We start from the raw sequence: 22,243 nt of genomic DNA on the forward strand, positions 1-22,243 counted from the left end.
CTGGACCCACCACTTCGCTCCCTCTCCGCATCTGAAGGCCTACCTGCCTGCAGCCAATCAGCCTCTCAATCTGGCTGGCTGCAGGCGGGAATCTGAGGCCTCACATGCGAATCAGGCCCTGCCATTAAAGTTGGCAGGGCCTGCGAGAAATCCGGCCTCCTACGTTTCCAGCCCGCCTCGGAGGCCCCCGCCCCCAACCCGCCTACCTGGAGAAAATTCCGGCCAATTGACATAATCCGGGTCCACAAACAAAAGTTCAAAATTGTAATCCAATGAGAATGCTATGTGCTGTTGTGTCCATGAGATACATAAAGGTGCTTTCACTCTGTGTAGTGCCCTAGTTAAATAGTGAAAGTGCTAAGAAATGTCAGCACTTTTTTCAGTAAAGATTTATTTGTGTCTACTTTTGTTAGTTATTTTAATAAAAATTTGTGTGATGCTGGTTTCTGCAGAGCTGGTTGACGAGGTGTTGCTATGCCACGTTGCTGAGCCTGACCGTTATACCACAGATAAGTTGTCACATCTGGGAATGATCAAGCTCTGGGACCTGCAATGAGATACTAATCTGCCAGTAGCCATTCCTGGTTTAACATTCTTTTGACCATCAAAGAATGTTTTTGTCAAATCCATTATGTAATCAAGTAAATCATGATGCATTTGATAAGCAGTAAAATAACTTTTTGAGCTAGTTTTCGACTAATCACAGAACAATTGTTTTAGAAGTTGCTGTCACTACCCAAATGGGTGGTAAGAATCAGAGAAAGAAGGAAATGGGTAAAAAGTATTTTAGAAACATTTTTCTTAAGGATAAATGAAAATAGGTTACAATGGATGGGTTAAATTATATAAGGGAAAAAAATTATAAAAGGATTTTGTGTTTATTTTTGTAGTGTAAGGCTAATATTACATTAGCAGCAAATTTGAGGATTGGGAGCAGTTTAGGATTCAGCAAAGGAGGAAAAAGGGATTAATTAAGAGGGGGAAAATAGAGTATGAGAGTAAGCTTGCAAGGAACATAAAAACTGACTGTAAAAGCTTCTATAGCTATGTGAAGAGAAAAAGATTGGTGAAGTCAAGCATAGGTCCCTTGCAGTCAGAATCAGGGGAATTTATAATGGGAAACAAAGACATGGCTTGCCAATTAAATACATACTTTGGTTCTGTCTTCACAAAGGAGGATACAAATAAACTCCCAGAGATGTCGGGGAACATAGGGTCTAATGAGAGGGAGGAACTGAATGAAATCAGTATTTGTAGGGAAATGGCATTAGGGAAATTGACGGGATTGAAGGCCGATAAATCCCCAGGGCCTGATAATCTACATCCTAGGGTACTTAAGGAAGTGGCCCTAGAAATAGTAGATGCATTGCTGGTCATCTTCCAAAATTCTATAGACTCTGGAACAGTTCCCATGGATTGGAGGGTAGCTAATGTAACCCCACTATTTAAAAAAGGTGGTGGAGAAAAAATGGGGAATTATAGACCGGTTAGCCTGACATCGATAGTGGGGAAAATGCTAGAGTCCATTATAAAAGATGTAATAGCAGAGCACTTGGAAAACAGTGACAGGATCGGACAAAGTCAACATGGATTTACCAAAGGTAAATCATGCTTGACTAATCTACTGGAATTTTTTGAGGATGTAACTGGTAGAATAGATAAGGGAGAACCAGTGGATGTGGTGTATTTGGACTTTCAGAAGACTTTCGATAAGGTCCCGCATAAGAGACTAGTGTGCAAAGTTAAAGCACATGGGATTGGGGGTAAGATACTGACTTGGATAGAAAACTGGTTGGCAGACAGGAAGCAAAGAGTTGGAATAAACAGGTCTTTTTCCGAATGGCAGGCAGTAACTAGTGGGGTACCGCAGGGATCGGTGCTAGGACCCCAGTTATTCACAATATATATTAATGATCTAGATGAGGGAATCAGATGTAATATCTCCAAGTTTGCAGATGACACAAAGCTGGGTGGGCGTGTGTGCTGTGAGGAGGATGCAGAGAAACTCCAGTACGATTTGGACAGGTTGGGCAATTGGGCAGATGCATGGCAGATGCAGTATAATGTGGATAAATGCGAGGTTATTCACTTTGGTGGCAAAAACTGGAAGGCAGATTATTATCTGAACGGCAATAGATTGGGAAAAGGGGAAGTGCAACGAGACCTGGGTGTCCTTGTGCACCAGTCGCTGAAGATAAGCATGCAAGCGGTTAAGAAGCCAAATGGTATGCTGGCCTCCATAGCGAGAGGATCCGAGTACAGGAGCAAGGATGTCTTGCTGCTGTTGTACAGGACCTTGGTGAGACCACACCTTGAGTATTGTGTGCAGTTTTGGTCGCCTTATCTGAGGAAGGATGTTCTTGCCATGGAGGGAGTGCAGCGAAGATTTACCAGACTGATACCTGGGATGGCAGGAATGACGTATGAGGAGAGATTGGGTCGATTGGGCTTGTACTCGCTGGACTTTAGAAGAATGAGAGGGGATCTCATTGAAATTTATAAAATTCTAACAGGACTAGACAGACTAGATGCAGGAAGGCTGTTCCCGATGGTGGAGGAGTCCAGAACCAGGGGTCACAGTCTAAGGATAAGGGGTAAGCCATTTAGGACTGAGATGAGGAGGAATTTCTTCACCCAGAGAGTGGTGAACCTGTGGAATTCTCTACCACAGAAGACAGTTGAGGCCAGTTAATTAAATATATTCAAGAAGGAGTTAGATATATTTCTTAAGGCTAAGGGGATCAAGGGATATGGGGAGAAGGCAGGGACAGGGTACTGAATTTGGATGAACAGCCATGATCGCATTGAATGGCGGAGCATTCTCGAGAGGCTGAATGGCCTACTCCTGCTCCTATCTTCTATGTTTCTATGTTAAATAAATATGCTCCTCTTGACATCTACAAAGCTTTATTACTGTAATATGAATGTATTTTTCAGCTTCACATTGTGTGTGCTGGAAACTTTAAAAATGACCAATCCAGGGAGCCTGCAATTGCTCTGGACATGTGGTAGTCTGAGGGTTAATTGTGGCCTCATAATGTGTACAACACTGGTGGTAGGAAACTTTCTATAACCCAAAACTGCTTTTTATTATTCTCCTTAAATGCTGATATTTCCCAAAAGGGGAGGTCTGGACTTCTGGACTCAACATAGAGTCCAATAATTTCAGATCATAGCCTGGCCCCTATCATATATATATTTTTTATCTACACTTTTTATTTGTGCCTTCTGTTCTTCTCTCCCACATGGCAGCTGTCTTTCATTCTGCCAGCGCAATTTACACTTCATCTAGAGCCATCCTTTGTTTCTTAACCTGTCCCATTACCATTTCCTTCTCCTGCCTTCTATCCTATCACAGACCTTCCCTTTTGTTCTTTCATCCCCTTCCCCATTTCCCAGCCCCTACACCCCTACATCTGTTCCATTTCCTGCTTTCTTCTAGTTCTGACGAAAGGTCATCGACCTGAAACATTAACTCTGTTTCTCTCTTCACAGATGCTGCCTGACCTACTGAGTATCTCCAGCATTTTCTGTTCTTATTTCAGACTTCCAGCATCTGGAGTATTTTCTTTTTGTAGCAGTAGTTGTTACTTTGATATTGACATGCCCACTATGAGCAGATCGGATCCCACGTGTGATGGTGTAAGGCACGGACACTGAAGAAGCCTGTGTACTTTCATGCTGCCAGCACAATTAGCAACACTGGAAATAAAATCTGTGCAGTCACCGGAAACCACTCTGAATTTATAACTTAAAATTTGTGTACATTTGCCGTGATGTGTACTTTGATCTTAACATAGTGAGAGAGGTTTCTTTGTACACTGTGTAGGTTAATAATTGATAAAGTGAAATGAAGTCTGCATCTTCTTTAACTCAACTGATGCAACTAACAATTTAATATTTGTCAAACAAAAATTGTATGGTCGGGACTTTGTGATAAAAATAATGACGAGGCTGTCAGTGCTAGAGTAAATCAGACAGCAACTTCCAGCGACCGCACGTGCGCAGCTAAACACGGAAATCTGGAAGTTGCTGTCCGAGTTGCCCTGCTGCTCCAGAAGCTTTGCTGTAACAGTATCTCACCGAGAGACTCAACATTGAAATACATGGAAGTGCCTGATGTTGGGGTACTTATGTGATGGAGACTCACTAAACACTCCAGTAAAGGTTAGGGCTTGTCCATTCACATGCAAGTGAATTTTTCACGCCGCAATTAGTCTTAAATACTGCCAAACAACCTCTCTGGCACTAAAAATGTACTTTTACAAATGTTGAGTCTCATTCCTTCAGATTTTAATTATTGTTGGAGATTTTAAAAAGTTAAACATTTAAATTTTTTTTTTAACTTTTTCTTTCGGTCCCTTTTTTCTATCTTTCTTAATCCCATCTTTCTTTCCCTCTCTTTATTTCGCCTTCTGTACATGATTTTACACCGAATTAAATATTCTAACTGACACTTCTTGGTTCAGACTCCGCGGGCTGGATTTTACCTGCTGAGATGAGTTGGGGGCGGGACTGTTGCCTTCTGGGTTCCAGTCCCGCCCCCAGTAACATCAGACGCACAGACACTATTTTCCCCTGATTGGCCTTGTTAAGCCCGCCCTGCGGGCTTGCCGGCCAATTAAGGAAAAGACAGTGTCAGAAGACGTCAGTTGATGACGCTTCATCTGCCGGCTTTCTTAAAGGGACATGTAGCATTTATTTTTGACAGATGATTTGTCAGTATTTGACAGTATTTTGGTGTTGTCAAACACAGACAATCACTATACAAAAGGTGAGCCCTTGCCCCTGGGCTCTCCAGTGACTCTCTCCTTAGCATAAAACAGATGGCAGCTGCAGGTGAGGTTACAGAAGCGATCTGTCATTTCTCCCAATGAGGTGAGGCCACACAAACATTTCAAAGCTTGTCACCTACAGAAAAATCTAAACACATTAAAAATGACTTTCCCAACATCTCCCTACCTCTGATGCTCACCAGTGTCCCATTGTATCCTTCACACCACTTCTGCAGCTGTCATCTATACACAAACATTGCAACAGACCCACAGCATGCTTCACTTACCCTGGCAGGGTTCTCCGACTTTGGGAAGCCTGCAGCAGCAGTCTCAAAATGGGAAAAAGCCTCTTAACTGCCTGTTAACAAGCAGTTAAGTGGCTATAATCCTCTTCCCGCCACTAGGATTCGGGTCCCTGCACAAATCGGGGACCCGACTCCCGGGAAGATTGTTTGGAGGTGGGTTGGGAGCGGGTTCGGGACCCGCTCCCATTCTTTTTGATTTTGCCAGCACTCCCGCCTCCTCAGGGCTGGTAAAATCCAGCCCTGCATGTCTCATTAAAGATGCTTCAATCAGATTGGTTGAGGAGATCTATAGTTGCTTGTCCTGCTCATACAGGTCCCAGATGCCCTGTGGTGGATTTCTAATCACCACACTTCCAGTGCATAAGCCCATAGAAAGTCTGTGGGCAAGTGTTAGTGTAATAGATGGCTAGTGCTGTTCGTTCGCCGCTGATCGCAAAATCTGGGCCAATGTCTTCAATTTAAAATACCTTGCAATACTTTAGCTGCACTTTGTTATGTCACTTAATGTACAAAAAAGCATGAGTACGGAGAACTGCCAAACAGCGTTTGCACATTATTGTTTTCAGTAAACACTCAATAATTTATCACAAGGCATCTGGTGAGTCACAGACTGCCCGGGGCAAGGGAATCTTGATTTTGTGCATACTTATATTATGTATATATATGCATACATATATAAACTGGGATCAGGAAGAAAAATTTAAATGAAATAAACTCGAGTTTATTTTGTCTGTTTTACACGAATGCCGTTGTTTAAAGTGTATATATGAGATCAGAGCTGGCCTCTAGGGAAAGTCGAATTGGTGAACCATTTCAACACAATATCATGTTGCAGCTTTTTATCCCGTGCACCACTTTTTGTTTGATAACCAGATTAGGTTCTATAACAAATAACATTTTAGATTTTATAAGAACTTTACTAAAATGCTCTAACTAGCAGTTTGTGCCAGCAACATTGTTTTCTGTTTCATAATTGTTTATTAGTATTTGAGTTTCATAAGGCAACATATTTGAGCTATATATTAAAATATTTAGAATGATCTGTGGAATGTAATATTTGAAGTATCTTACCTTTGCTTGGAGTGTTGATAGCTGAATTAGATTAAATAATAAAACTCCTGGAATTCAGGAAATTTGATTTTTTTTTATTGGCAGCCATGAAATAAAAGAATGTGACGGAACAATTTATGTAAACTTTAGGAGACACAGCAGCCTAGCTCTGGTCACCGTAATGTCAAGTTGAAAACAACTAAAACATTTGATATAGACAGGAAATGAGGCCCTAAAAATAGGTTCCGACAGGTGCTGCCACATACACACAACATGACGGCATTCAAAGGTTAGAAAAGGGAATTGTGCAGAACTTGTCAATTGTTTTGGGAAGGAAAAATTACTGGTTATAATCAGTTCCAACAAAACAATCAGCTTGGCTGTTTATTTTGTGGCACAATTTGAGTTGTTAGATGATTACATGTAAGCATGTTTCAGGAAATTTTTGTTTAGTCTAGTGTTCCAGCTTAGTATAGCATTTACTGCCTCTTCAGTTGGGGGTGAGAAGTTGGTTTCAGCTCTGAAAAGGGCTACTAAATAAAATTACTCAAGATTTAACAATTCAATTTAGTGTGAAAACACCACCATTTGGGGGTTTAACAATGATCACTAAATGCGCCCAGGTCTGTCAATCAAGCAGTGGAAGATCCCAAGGTTTTGTGGTAGGACATCCATTTGAATGACGTGCATTGACGTGGCATTTGATTTATCTGTGGTGATACTGCCAATTCCACGGGTCCATTGGAAGTTCTCCTTAAGTTGTCATCTTGTGAGATGAGTAAGCAGCTGGAGCTTATGTGCTCTCATCAGCAGGCTCGAAGACATTCACTTGGTGGAGTTTCTTTTGTATTTTAACAAAGTTTGTAGAAGTTGAAAGAATGACTCAAAATACAGTATCAATAAGAAGGATAACCATCAGTAGTACTTCCAGGATATGATACCACACCCATCAAGTTGGTTACGATACTGATGACTATATGAGTTCAACCTTTTAAAACTGCATTATCAAAACAATCTCTTTAAAACAAATCAAAAGTTTCTGTTTGCTCTAAAAATATGCAGTAAATAATGTAGTCTGTGTATCTTTTTAGTTTACTTTATAATATTCATCATTACAAGTGCATAAAATTAATTTTTTATTCCGTATGTTGCTATTTTTCTGTCCGTGACTATTAACTTGTCCCAACCTTAACGCAAAATGCTTATTTAGTATTTAACCACACTTTGTAATTATTTTCTCCTCTTTAAATAATGCATAACTTTTAAAAATGAGGAGCAAGAAGTGTGGCTTGTGCTTCTCTAAGAATCGGCATGTGACCTCAAGATTTTAATCATCCTGCATATGTGCCTTAGTTCCTCATGAAAATACGCCCACTTGGAACTGTCCTGTTTACTCATCGATAGGAAGCTCTACGATGTCTCAATAGCTTTTTAAAAAAAACTCAATTGAAATGTCCCTCAAATGCTCAGATCACTTAATTGCTGATGATAGAGTGATATATGGGGTGGCTGTGAAGAGTTCAGCAACTTTGACTACCAAACCCTTCTAGCTGAAGCAGGCTGTGTAAGTGAAGCTACGTAAAGAAGACTGCATTTCACGGTATAGTTTGACAGTCATCTACATGTGATTCATAAGACAAAATCCTAAATTCCTATGACTCCAATTTGTCTGCTTCCATTGATTATGCTTTATCTGGTTCCCAGCTAGGATTCTGGATAAGTTGCTTGTGGAGGAAGGGTCTGGTGAGTCGCTGTAACTAAAGAGAGTATATCATGAAGACCTTAGAAATGAAAAAGAACTTTAGTATTAAAGGTAACTATAAAATACAAACTGAATAGGAAAGGCCGAAGTCCTAATAGCTGGAAAATAAGGGGATATATTAGACCATGCATCCTAGGGTTGTGACCACTTGTAAAGTTCTGGAGGATTACATTTAAACTCTGGTTATATGATGTTTTCTAGCACATAATTGGGTATCCTGGCCCACTGCGCTGTGCACCACACTTTGGGGTAAAAGAAATTGTAATTTTTGTTACGACTGGTCAGCGTGAGCCTCATGCTACTGAGAAATATTATGCCAATTGGTCCCGACACTGCATTTCATGTTTCCCGAGCCTACTCTTCCCTCATTATGCAGCTGGCCCGTACAAAACCAGTACATGAGTGTAGCTGAAAACCGAATTGCAGTTCTGAATGATGTTTGCAAAGTTTTTTTTTAAGTGAAGTTAGGTTAATCTGCATTTTGTGCACTCATTTCTATTGCTCTCGAGGGCAGATTTTTTTGCAGCTGCAATTTCACTTGCAGCAAGCAAAATTCTCCAAATAGGAATTTCTTTGGGGCTTCCAAAAGTACTCCACAATTTGGGTAACAAAGATTACTTCCCCAGGAGACAACAAAGGTGAGTGTGATTGCACCTCAGGCATTGTGCACATCTGTCATTACCCCAGGAACTCTGTATAAAAACCCAGACAGTCCTAGCTGGATGTCAGAAGAGACCTGTCTTCTCCATCTCCTCTTTACAAGGCCAGGCCAACCTGCAGATAACTTCAGCAGCAGGGACAGCTCTTCCAGTAGTTCTGAAGGTCACCACTAGATTAATTTTTATGCAGTTGGACCCATCCAAAGGGGACGTACGGCAGATCAGCCAGTCTGCTGTTCATAGATGCCTCAGGCAAGTAAGAAATTCCATATTTGCAAGGGGCAATGCCTTCATCACTCTCTTTAGAAAGGATACAGTAGCTGGACAGCGCATAGACTTTTTAATGCTGGCTGAGTAGCCAAGAGTGCAGAGCATGACAGATAGTACCTGTGTAACCCTTGGGGTTCCTCAAACCAACCCATGATATTTATGAATAGAAAGGGCTCCTATTCCATTAATGTGCAGGTGATATTGGACTACAGAAACATCACCATGTCAGATATTCAGGAGGTAGCCACGATGCATTCATTTTGCAGAAGTGCACCATTCCCAGATTATTTGAAGACATAAGAAGTCTGGATGATAGCTGCTAGGAGATCAGGGTCACCTTCTTCAGCTCTGAATGATGATTTCCCCTCATAAACTTCAGAGCAGCAGCTGAAAGGAGATATAATGCAGTACATGCCTCAAGTAGAGCTAGTGTGTGTATCATTGTAATGCTCAAGTGCAGATTCTGCTGCATGGATCAATTGGGGAAGGGTCCTGCTGTATGGCCAAGCAAAGGTATCCAGAATAACCATGTCTGCTATGTGTTGTACAATGTTGCTGATCAAAGAAGAGCAAGTGTACAACAGGACCTTAATGTGGCCCTTCTCAACAAAGCTGTTTTGGACCAAGGTGAAATCAAGTGGACCAAATTTATTTACCTACAAATGAAATGTGATTGTGTCACACATGATAATTATGTTGCTTCCCTTTGGTGATCCTATATTGAGCATGTCTACTATTTCCTAGCCCTTTCCTGCATCCAAGTCTTACCTTGGAGGGAGACGCACACTGTTGCTGTTCAGTGGAAGCCTCAAAAATGCAAGTGATCCTGTACCTCTTAGTCATGAGATGGCTCTGCGACAGCTGATGCCCACGTTGAAGAATGCAGTGGCTGCTGGCACTTCTTCAATCGTTTAAGCCGGCTGCCTGGGTTAGATAGATGGGCTGTCATCCTGAGTGGAAGCTGCCTTATCTGCCCTTCCTTTATAAAAAATCTTTGGTGTGAAATAACTCAATAGCAGGGTAAGTGTTAATCCTATAACAAAGCTGTCCCACAGACTTGTCAAGCAACAGCCTGACATAGTCATACTCACAGAATCATACCTTTCAGCCAATGTCCCAGACTCCTCCATCACTATCCCTGGGTATGTCCTGTCCCACCGGCAGGACAGACCCACCAGAGGTGGCGGCACAGTGGTATACAGTCGGGAGAGAGTAGCCCTGGGAGTCCTCAACATTGACTCCGAACCCCATGAAGTCTTATGGCTTCAGGTCAAGCATGGGAAAGGAAACTTCCTGCTGATTACCACCAACTGCCCTCCCTCATCTGATGAATCAGTACTCCTCCATGTTGAACACCACTTGGAAGAAGCACTGAGGGTGGCAAAGGCATAGAATGTACTCTGGGTGGGGGGCTTCAATGTCTATCATCAAGTGTGGCTTGGTAGCGCCACTACTGACTGAGCTGGTCGAGTCCTGAAGGACACAGCTGCAAGTCTGGGCCTGCAGCAGGTGGTGAGAGAACCAACACGAGGAAAAAACCTACTTGACCTCGTCCTCACCAATTTACCTGTCGCAGATGCATCTGTCCATGACAGCATTGGTCGGAGTGACCACCGCACAGTCCTTGTGAAGACGAAGTCCCGTCTTCACACTGAGGACACCCTCCATTGTGTTGTGTGGCACTACCACCGTGCTAAATGGGATAGATTCAGAACAGATCTAGCAGCTCAAAACTGGGCATCCATGAGGTGCTGTGTGCCATCAGCAGCAGCAGAATTGTATTCCACCACAATCTGTAATCTCATGGCCCAGCATATCCCTCACTCTGCCATTACCATCAAGCCAGGGGACCAACCCTGGTTCAATGAGGAGTGCAGAAGAGCATGCCAGGAGCAGCATCAGACATACCTAAAAATGAGGTGCCAACCTGGGGAAACGGCAACACAGGACTACATGCATGCTAAACAGTGGAAGCAGCATGCTATAGACAGAGCTAAGCGATCCCACAATCAATGGATCAGATCAAAACTCTGCAGTCCTGCCACATCCAGTCATGAATGGTAATGGACAATTAAACAACTAACGGGAGGAGGAGGCTCCATGAATATCCCCATCCTCAATAATGGCAGAGCCCAGCACGCGAGTGCAAAAGACAAGGCTGAAGCATTTGCAACCATCTTCAGCCAGAAGTGCCGAGTGGATGACCCATATTGGCCTCCTCCTGAGGTCCCCACCATCACAGAAGCCAGCCTTCAGCCAATTTGATTCACTCCACGTGATAGCAAGAAATGGCTGAGTGCACTGGATACAAAGGGTATGGGCCCCGACAACATCCCAGCTATCATGCTGAAGACTTGTGCTCCAGAACTAGCCGCACCTCTAGCCAAGCTGTTCCAGCACTGCTACAACACTGGCATCTATTCAGCAAATGTGGAAAACTGCTCAGGTATGTCCTGTCCACAAAAAGCAGGACAAATCCAATCCAGCCAATTACCGCCCAATCAGTCTACTCTCAATCATCAGCAAAGTTATGGAAGGTGTCGTTGACAGTGCTATCAAGCGGCACTTACTTACCAACAACCTTCTCACCGATTCTCAGTTTGGGTTCCACCAGGACCACTAGGCTCCAGACCGCATTACAGCCTTGGTCCAAACATGAACAAAAGAGCTGAATTCCAGAGGTGAGGTCAGAGTGACTGCCCTTGACATCAAGGCAACATTTGACCGAGTGTGGCATCAAGGAGCCCCTAGTAAAATTGAATTCAATGTGAATCAGGGGGAAAACTCTCCACTGGCTGGAGTCATACCTAGCACAAAGGAAGATGGTTGTGGTTGTTGGAGGTCAATCATCTCAGCCCCAGGACATCGCTGCAGGAGTTCCTCAGGGCAGTGCCCTAGGCCCAACCATCTTCAGCTAATTCATTAAATGACCATCCCTCCATCATAAGTTCAAAAGTGGGGATATTCGCTGATGTGTTCAGTTCCATTTGCAACTCCTCAGAAAATGAAGCAGTCCATGCCTGCATGCAGCAAGACCTGGATGACATCCAGGCTTGGGCTGATAAGTGGCAAGTAACATTCGTGCCACACAAATTCCAGGTAATGACTATCTCCAACAAGCGAGAGTTTAACCACCGCCGCTTGACATTCAATGGCATTACCATCGCTGAATCCCCCACCATCAACATTCTGGGGATTACCATTGACCAGAAACTTAACTGGACTAGCCGCATAAATAATGGGGCTACAAGAGCAGGTCAGAGGCTGGGTATTCTGCAGTGAGTGTCTCACCTCCTTACTCCCCAAAGACTTTCCACCATCTACAAGACACAAGTCAGGAGTGTGATGGAATACTCTCTACTTGCCTGGATGAGTGCAGCTCCAACAACACTCGAGAAGCTCGACACCATCCAGGACAAAGCAGCCCACTTGATTGGCACCCCATCCACCACCTTAAATATTCACTCCCTCCACCACCAGCGTACCATGGCTGCAGTGTGTACCAGCTACAAAATGCACTGAAGCAACTCGCCAAGACTTGCGACCTCTACCACCTAGAAGGACAAGGGCAGCAAGCGCACGGGAACACCATCACCTCCAAGTTCCCCTCCAAGTTACACACTATTCCTTCATCGTCACTGGCTCAAAATCCTGGAACTCCCTCCCTAACAGCACTGTGAGAGTACCTTCACCATACGGACTGCAACAGTTCAAGATGACAGCTCACCATCACCTTCTCAAGGGAAATTAGGGATGGGCAATAAATGCTGGCCTTGCCAGCGACACCCACATCCCATGAACAAATAAAAAAAAACACTACTTCCATTTAGGGCACACATAAAGCTGTACGTTCTTGTTCATAACACTGATGGTGTCTATGAACACTGAATTTAGCTGTGGCCATGAATGAAGAGGGTTGAGAGAAAGTCTGAATTGTAGCAGTGGCTGTTGTATAAAGCTCTGCCTTCACCACCTTCATTTAATGGTAAAATCACAATGTAAACTAAAATAGAAATACTTTGTGCAGCGAGTAGCTTTTGAGGACTGAGGATTGCAGGGTTTGTAAAGGAGTTGTAAACACTCATCGGAAGTTAGACAGTTGTGTACGTGGAAGTGGAATGCCTCCTGGATTTTTCCATTTTTCATTGAGCCATTTAGCATAACATTGTGCATTCCACAGGGCCTTGTTAGCTGTAAAAAAATATTCAAGGATAATTATTATAAGTCCATTGTGATTGACTATTAAAAAAAATAGAATAATTATCATCGAACTTCAATTCTCGGAAAGCAAACTATTCAAAATAGTGTGTTCTCCTAATTTTGTCACCAGGTTTTGATTGCTTCAGTTAGATAAACTTTTTATCAGGTTTTCCTCTCTTCTTGCTGGTAGCACTGAGTAGTTATGAGGATCTTCCTTTTAGAGACGGGGCAAATTTCTATCACCTGACTTGCCTCAATTGAGGCTTTATTCTTGGCTCTCTGGGCTCAACTTGTCCAAGTTGACCTACATTGGTATCCGGTCTGGTAACACCTCGATTTAAAAATTCTCATCCTTATTTTCCTTGTTTCACCATTGGCGGCTATGCTTTCAGCTGCCGAGGCCCTAAGCTCTGGGATCCCCTCCATAAACCTCTCCACCTCTATCTCTTTTAAGATTGTGAGTCAGTCAGTAATGAGCACTCAGAATTCTTGGACAAGACACACATAGGCAGCAGCCAGTATGTTTGAGCAATAGATCAGATTTATTAAGCTTACAGCGTAATCAATACCTAACATTAGGCGATAGTAACGAATAGCTCGCAGGCCTTGGTTTCTGGAGCTCTTCGGACACAGGCAACGTCGTCGCAGGTCTGTTCCTTATCTTCGCAGCAAAACTCTGTGTGAAACTGTTCTTTGAATCTTGAGGTTTTAACCCATTCCTTATCAACAGTTTGGTTGGCCAGTGTCCATATATGGTCTTTAACAAAATCACCTTTTTTAATTGGTTCTAATGGTCAAAATACCATTGTCACTCAGGTTAAGGCTAGTAACCTGACCACTTCTTTTCCAGTACATTTCCATTAACCCTGTTCTGCTGTTGTGTTATCTTGTTTATAGCTTTTCACCCCATTGGAATTTACCATACCTCTTTCATTTCATGCCTCAAGCAGTACAAGGCCTTTATACCAAGGGCCCAGATCATTTCAGCGCTGTTTCACTAGTCTTGATGTATCCAGACTATCTCACTTTAATCTACCAGATAAATACCTTAACTTCCATAATCCCTCTCATTTATTGAAATTTATACTAATTATTCTTTAAATATTATTGAAATTAGTTTTGTTAAGTGAATTCTAAGTTCTAACAGCATTATAATATGTTTTCTTAGCAATTTAATGATCTGACCTTCACTTGCAGTCTGTGGCTGTTTGTTATCAAAACTTAGTCAGAACTGCTTTTGAACTGTCTGCAGCTACATTTTGAACAAGTTCTAGTTACCCAGGAGTAATTATGGGTAATATTATTTGGTCAATGGCTACACTTGAATTTATATACATATATATAAATATCTTACAAGATGCTCCTTAAAACCTAGCTCTTTGACGAAGCATTTGGTCACCTGTCCTAATATCTCCTTATGTGGCTCGATGTTAAAGTTTTTTTGATAATTGCTCCTGTGAAGCACCTTTGGATGTTTTACTATGTTAAAGGCGCTATATAAATACAAGTTTTGTTGGCTGATCACATACACACACACAAGAAGGCTGTGAAATAATGAAGAGCATAGATTTTCTGACTGAATATGATCTGGAAGGAAAGAAAATTATGGGAGGAATTTAGGGTGCTGCTATATTCGATAAGATGCAGTAAAAATAAATATATTGTATTATATTTCATTCTACGTGATCCTATATAGATGGTGAAAATTTAGTCCTATAAAACTATATGCAATATTTTGAACTGATAATGCTACCATAAATCTGTTTTGTGGTATAATATATTCTGGCTAGAGTGAAATAGCAGCCAGAATTATTGCTCAATCTGCATTTGATTAATAGGTATGTTTAAACTTGTGCTTCTGTATATAGTTCCTGTTTAACTTAGCCCCTACTGGGCTAAACAATTACAGTCTTTAGCCCTTTGAAAATTGCAGTGGCATCTCTTCACCAGAATAAAAACAGCAAGACTGTGGTGTATAATTCACTCACAGCAAGTCATAAATAAAGCAATGTTCAATGATGTTATGCAGTTAACTATTTTTACTTTACAAACTAATCATTGGGAATGCACAGAAAATGTTTGAAGTTGTGATATAATTGATAGCTTACAAGTTTTAAAAGCTTCAAGGACACTAATTAAACTGAGCGCTAGTAGCTAAAGTACATTCCAAAAAAACATATTGACCACCCCCCCCCCACTCCCTGCCCTGATTGTCAAAACCAACCTAAAATCTCCAAACGACCAGTGCATCAAGATATCTTATCTTTTTTTTCTACACAGCGAACTGATCCTGTCCAACATTGATGTTGCTGCAACAGGAGAATGGGAGTGCCTAATCACTACCTCCCATGGCAACAGCACCAAGAAGGTAGAGATTGTGGTGCTAGAAACTGCTGCACCGTACTGTTCTGCAGAGCGGATCACCAACAATAAAGGAGACTTCAGGTATGTCTTGGATATAGCCATAAGCGTGGAACAATTATAATATGGATTCCAAAAATGAAAACAAAAATGCCCTGCTAGGTTGCCACAGAACAAAATTCTCAATGCAAAGTTGCAGTTATAAATATTTTGTTATAAAATATTGCACATTGCTAATTTAATTCATTAGTTAGGGGGACTAGTGATGTAGTGGGTTAAACACTTCAGGACTTGGGTTCAAATCCATCCTGATGGGATGAAAGTCTGTTCTGGCTATAAAGTGAAATGATATTGGAAAGTGTCAACCCTGTTCTTAGTGGGTACAGTCTCACAGCACAAAACTGACCATAATGGCACAAGATTGGTGATGTTGCTAAGAGTGGCCACACACTAGCACTAATTCTTCAACCTGTGCTCCCTTTAAGCATGGGATTGGTAAGTTTTGCCTTTGGGTGTCTGAAGTGGAAAGTGTTCCATTTTCCACCACAACATCTCCCACCTGAGATTAAAAACTGAAATTAAAAGCAAAATCTGTTAAATTAATAATTTACAAGATTTTCAAAGGAGGAATTCAGGTGGGAAATAACATCAATGTGTATGTTCTTACACTTGCCTCAAGAGGCTGTGTGCTCTCCTTCACTGTTAGCTTCCTATCTGAGTTCAGCAGAGTAATATATGGCAAATACCCTTACAGTATACATTGCCGTTGTGATTACAAGATAGATACATATGAGGAATGTTTTTGGCCCATCTTAGCTCATCTATCCAGAAAGACATTACAGTTGTCCCCTCCCCACCATCACAATATCCAACTGTTTCTTCAAATAGTGCCATGGGATCTTTTATGTCCACCTGAAAGAGCAGATGGGACTTCAGGTTAATGTCCCTCATCAAAAAGACAGCACCTCCAACAATGCAGCATTCCCTCAGTACTGCACTGAAGTGTCAGCCTAGATTATGTGCTCACCTCTGGAGTGGGACTTGAACCCATGACCTTCTGAATCAGAGGTGAGACTGCTACCACTGAGCCAAGGCTGACATCTAAACATGTGCTTCCTTGTCCTACTGAGTTCAGTTTGAGGTTGTGTTGTGGATCCACATTTTCTATAATGTTTACTATCTTTTCTAGCTCTATAACATTACCTCCTCTCAAGGATGAAAAGGCCAAGCTTCTGTAGTCTTTCAACTCAATCCTCTGATGCCAGGGATCAGTCTCCTGGCTTTTTTGTGAACTGCTTCCATGGATTAAGTTTTTCCCTTGTGTCGTGCTGACTACAACTGGACACAGTACACAAGATGCAGTCTGACCAGAGCACTCTTTAAAAAAAAAACTTCCATAGTGTTGAACTATAGATTGTCAGATGTATCAACATCATAGATCCAGATACTGATATTAGAACATTTGGAAAGCCTTTGAGGTTATCATCACTGCCTTTTCTCCATACACTTGGACACCAATTCTCAGATTCCATTGGTTAAGGTCAAATTAAGATGAAATTGTTAAATCAATATCGCACCAAGCTGTAATGCATTTGTACATAACATATAGTCGCAAAGAAGTCATATAAAAGAATGAGGAAGAAATAACTCTAGAAATGAGTAAAACTTAAAAAAAAAAATTAAAAACATTCATCTGGATCATGTACAGAAGATGACAGTTACAGGCAATTTACTAGAAAATAAACAAATGATCACAGCAGGGAACCATACCACAAAGCACATGCTAAATGATACATTCACATTGTGAAAATATTGGAAAAACTGGTACATCACAACAGAAATTGATTTACTTTCATATTTAAAAATCAACATGAAGGGTCAAAGCCAACATGCAGGTGCCACTAAGATGAAAAGAGTAAAAGAGATGAGCTAAATCAGGAAGTAGTGACCAGGCGAATAGCCTGAAGATTCCAGGAGGAAAGAAATACTGGGTGAGATGAGGAGCTGGGAAAGAATGCTGTGAGAAGCCATGATTTTAACATACTAGGGATGTAGGGAGGAGAAAGAACATGTTGGATAGGCTATTTGGAACTTAGAAGGAACAAGAGTAAAAATTTCAGGGAAGGAATAAGTAGTATTTATAAAATAGAGAAATGATAAGAACCATTTTAATAGAGAGAGATAGAGGGATCCCTTAATGGATGACTGTGCAAAGGAGATATTAGAGCCTCTCATATTTGGGTGCTATACTGTAATCTTGGATGGGCTTGGGTTTTATAAAGAGTTACGAGTTATTGAAGGGAAAAATGTGTGCCATGAAGGAGGAAACCAAACTTTTTGAGCATTTTTAACAATGGAGTAAATGTGGGAGTTCCAATTGAGGTCTGCGGAGACAGCGAAGGCAGCATGTTGATGGATGAACATTGTTGGGAAGATCTGTAAGAGGCATGACTTTTTTGAAGAATTGAAAAGAAGACTTCCATTCTATTGCCCCTTGAAGATCACAGAGGAAATTAGATATGCTTTTTCAGTCATTGCATTGAGAGAACATGTTTATACTAATGCCATGTGCTCTGAAGGGAGCTGGTAAACATAGAGCAGAACAATAGGTGAAAGAATAGATAGAGCTTTATGATGTGGAGGTCACTGACATGAAAAAGGAACAGCATTGCAGAGAAGACAGAGTCTTTGGGAATCTTTGCATTAATGGAAAGAGTTGGGATGAGGCACTAACTACAGCACTATGTTGGAGCAATTCGAGAGGAAAAGTATGCAAAGATGAATATAACTTATTAATAAGCTGAGTAAAGCAATGAACTGTAGTGGTGAAAGATCATATTAAAATGTGGGATATTTACACACAATAGTCTGTAATCAAGTGACAGGAGGAAATTAGAAGAATCTTGAAAATATTTTGGATCCAGAGTCTAGTTAAGCAACATTCTAGTTAAGAAATTCCTACATTTAAATATGGTGCACCATGATTAATATCTTTTAAGCTGAGAATATTGAGAAAGGATCAGTAGAATCTATTGCAAATAAATGCATGTGTCTATTATTTGTAAGTAGGGCTGGGATGGTGTGGAATTTCTGTCCAGGTGATGGATCCAAATCCACTATAAAATATTATTAGATAGCTTGGAAAAAAATGATGGCTAGTAACACTAAGTAATACATTTTTGCTGGTAAAAAAAATGGAACAAGCTGCCTTTTTCAGATCTTCTGTAGTAATATCACGTGCATGATTTTACCTTGTTAAGGGAGGAAGTGTAGTGTGGGAACAATTGGCTTAATGCCATCACTGACCAGAATCAGTACCTACTGTTAAAGCTGTAAACTGCAATGCCTTGCAGGTCTTTATATAACCTGCAAACCTAGAGATGGTATGTGTATAACTGCTATAATCAATACACTGAACATTCTGGTAAATTTGAGGAAAATAAATTCCATCAAAGACTATCTAACACTTTGTTTATCTTGCCTTCTTATTTCCATCCTGTGAAAGAAATGCATATTAAAAGTGAAGCGAGGGTATTAATTTCAATATATAAAAAGAAAGCTTGCAGAATTGGCTTCACTACAGATGAAACAAAGTGTGCAATGAGAACTTTTGTGACATAAACACAGTTTGGTGAAGGAACTGAGGTCAATGGGAAATAAAAGGCACAGGAAGGCAGAGAGCTGATGCAATATAAACCAGAGTCCCTGTGGTAAGAAAATAACTGCTCCACTATGGTTTATTTAATTAAAATGACTCTATCCTGATACAATCATTTTCTCCAGTTGTTTGCCAAAACAGAAAAAGCAGTCGGTAACACAGCCAATGTGTTGTACACAGTGTATAGTGGATTCCTTCTAAACAATATATATTGCTTTTTCACCAAAATTTATAGCAGGTCTTTTGGTATCAAACTATCTTCAAAATCAGGAACAGTACTCAGTGTTAAATCAGTGTAACATGTTTAGAACAGTGTTGTACACAAAGAATATCTGCACAGTGGATCGATCTCGAGAATAACTTGTTTGTCAAAAGGTTGTCCTTCAGAAGGATTTATTGTACTGGATTTTATTAAGAGTCAACGTCAGCAAAAAGAAATAGTTGGTGCAAACCTTTACTTTCTGCTAGTTCATTCACTAGTAGAGCATTCTTAAAGTGTGCTAAAGTTAATGAACGGTAGTCAAAGAAGACACCATCAAACCAAACAAGTTCCCTTAAAGACTTCATTGGCAACACTAGTTAATATTTGTAGAAACTGCAGACAATGCGGAAAAAAATAAGGAAATTCAAGTGAATCATGACTTTCAGGCCCTTGTAATTGTGTTTGCCTTTAGCTCTGGAACTTGGTACAGGCCGATTTGAATCTGCTATAAACGGGAGTAGGTCCATTAACCCTTTAATGAACATCTCTATATTTTGTCAATTTTATTCAGAAAATTGAAAAGTTGTTCAGCTCCGCTGCTCTCAACAGAATAAATGAAAACATTCCAACAGGCAATAAATGCCATACTTAGTCAAAGCAGAAGAGGTTTCCTTTTTTTTTAAATATATAGTTGTGCAAGCATACAAAACTGACAAACTGGAGAAGACTAGCTGATCTATCAAAATCACCTGTTCTGACTTTTGTTTGTGTTCTATTAAGCTGCGAGAGAGTGAAAGACCAAAATTCTCTGGACTCACAAGGGGACATTAGTGAGGTGGGAGTGGAGGGCGGCTCTGGCCACTGCTTTGTCAATCTGCTGACCCCATCCCCAATCAAATGGAAAAACCTGCTGCTCTGACGGGAGACCCAAATCCTAGGAAGGGCTAAAGAAAAATGGCAGACATAATTCTAGGAATCTTCCTTAGGGAGCAAAGAGCCAATTTTTTAAAGGTAATCAGTCTTTCTGGGTTGATTACCATTCTTTCCGCAATTGACTACCATTCGTTCCTGCATTCTTGCAGCCTTCTTAAAGCCCAGTATGGGATCTATGCCTGCTCTCAACAGGTGTAGGATTTCCTGGGACTACAAGGTGTTGATCTGAGTGGAATTCCTGGTGTAGCCCGGAAATACCTTCAGGCAAGCTCCCAAGGCCAGCTGTGGGTGTAATAAGCAGTTTAAGCAGTTCCCATCCCATCTGGACTGTAATTTGTGACATTTCTTACGTGGAGTGGAAACCTAGTGGATTTGGTTTCCACTCTAAATTACAGCCCTTCCTGCTGAGATATTAGGTTTTAGTTTCATAGTTCTGTCAAACCCCAGGTACCCCTTTCATGGACATACCAGATCAAAGGACGCTCCCCCCCCCCACCCCCATGTTGCCAAATGCTATCAGCCTCATCAGTGTGTTGTCAAACTCCAGGGCCATTCCCCAATGCTATTAAAAACCTAGTACCATAACCATTACACTACTATAGCCAATAGTTATAACTGGAATTATTAATACTTTTAAATTTGAAAAAATAGAAAGGATAACGCTGAAAAGGCTATCTTCTAAAGCCTATCCGACAAAGTTATTTGAAAAGTCCTTTCTGTAACAACTATCTAAGTATTTTTAAAACATTTTATTTACCTTACCACCTTCACTTTTCTATAGATGGCCTAGAACACTGGCTGGTATCACAGCATACTATGCCTGTATTCGGTATCCATTCGGATCTGTACCTTATTATGGAGACCATCGGCAGAGGAAAGCCTGGCGTAAATGTGATCGAACTGGACGCTGGACAGAAGGGAATTACACTGAGTGTGCTTATGCAAATGAAGTTACAAGAGTCCTTCATGCATTCAGCCAAGTAAGAGTTTATCACTGTAATCAAGAACTGCTGCGTTCTTAACAGAATATTCAGAAATAGGACTGTTGACTGATTAGATGGTACAATGCATTAAAAAAAACTTATTTTACCTCTTGGACCTATATTTGAGACCCCAATGATGAACATCCTTCTCTACTAGCTGCAAGAGTTCTGAGTAAAATTAGTTTATTGCACACTTTCAATCCAGGTCCTTATTTGCAGGGGTTTACAGGGGGACATCAGCTAATGTATACAATCTCGTTATTGCTTACATGGTGCAAAGAAATGCACCCTGGAATGTATATGTAATAGATAAAAAATATACAACTTATCCCTTATACTTTGATAATTTTGCATTGATTAGCAGTAGATTAGGAGCCAATCATACGAGTGACTAGCGTAGGATATGGAAAATTCACACTAACCCAGTAGGGAGTACTCTTGTAAGACTAGCGTTAAGGTTTAACAAAGCGGGGAGCACCTCACTGCAATATCTAACTGGGAATCCACCAGTAGGTGCAAAAAGTGGGAAAATGGGCCATTCCTGGCTTACTTCAACTTGAAAGTGCAAAAGTTCAAACGTGATTGGCAGGCATTATTCAAAACATTATGCTAACTATTTTCCTTTAAAAGATTGATTCAGCTTCAAATAATGCATGTCCTTCCTATGAACACGTGCAGATATCATGAATGTAGAATGTTACAAAGTATAATTCAGGTATTGTGCAGCACCCTTCTTAATAGTATTGTCACAGTAAACCAAATAATTCTAAACTTACTCCAGTTTTGTTTGGATGCAGAAATACTGTTGTCCTCCTGAAAAGTTTTATATAAAGTCGACTTAAGTATTTCATACTGTTGCATTAATCATTTTAATGCTATTAAACAGAAAAACAAAAATGACTTTTCCATATCTGTTATGTTCTTGATCACTTTAATTTGGTTTAAACAAGGGTTCTGACTGGCTCCAAGCCAATTCCCCAATGGGATTATTAGGTTGAGTTAAAACCTGTGAATGTGTCCCACTAGGCTTGCTTTGTTCCTCAGTGGTTGAGAGTTTTGTTAAAACCTGCCAATAATTTGGGAAG

The 22,243-nt window shown here is 40.9% G+C and overlaps 1 protein-coding gene across 1 annotated transcript in view; it reads left to right on the top strand.

Annotated features, from left to right (window-relative positions):
- Positions 1–22,243, top strand: part of adgra1b (adhesion G protein-coupled receptor A1b) — a 1,141,355-nt gene that overhangs the window by 395,226 nt on the left and 723,886 nt on the right. Inside the window, exons 8-9 of the mRNA XM_085994744.1 lie at positions 15,302–15,466; positions 20,957–21,155. Of these exons, the coding sequence (XP_085850870.1) occupies positions 15,302–15,466; positions 20,957–21,155 (364 nt within the window). The remainder of the gene's footprint in view (positions 1–15,301; positions 15,467–20,956; positions 21,156–22,243) is intronic.

This window comes from Somniosus microcephalus, chromosome 8, assembly GCF_052327205.1.
Source record: "Somniosus microcephalus isolate GS21.2 chromosome 8, FLI_Smic_1.0, whole genome shotgun sequence".
Taxonomy (NCBI): Eukaryota; Metazoa; Chordata; class Chondrichthyes; order Squaliformes; family Somniosidae; genus Somniosus; species Somniosus microcephalus.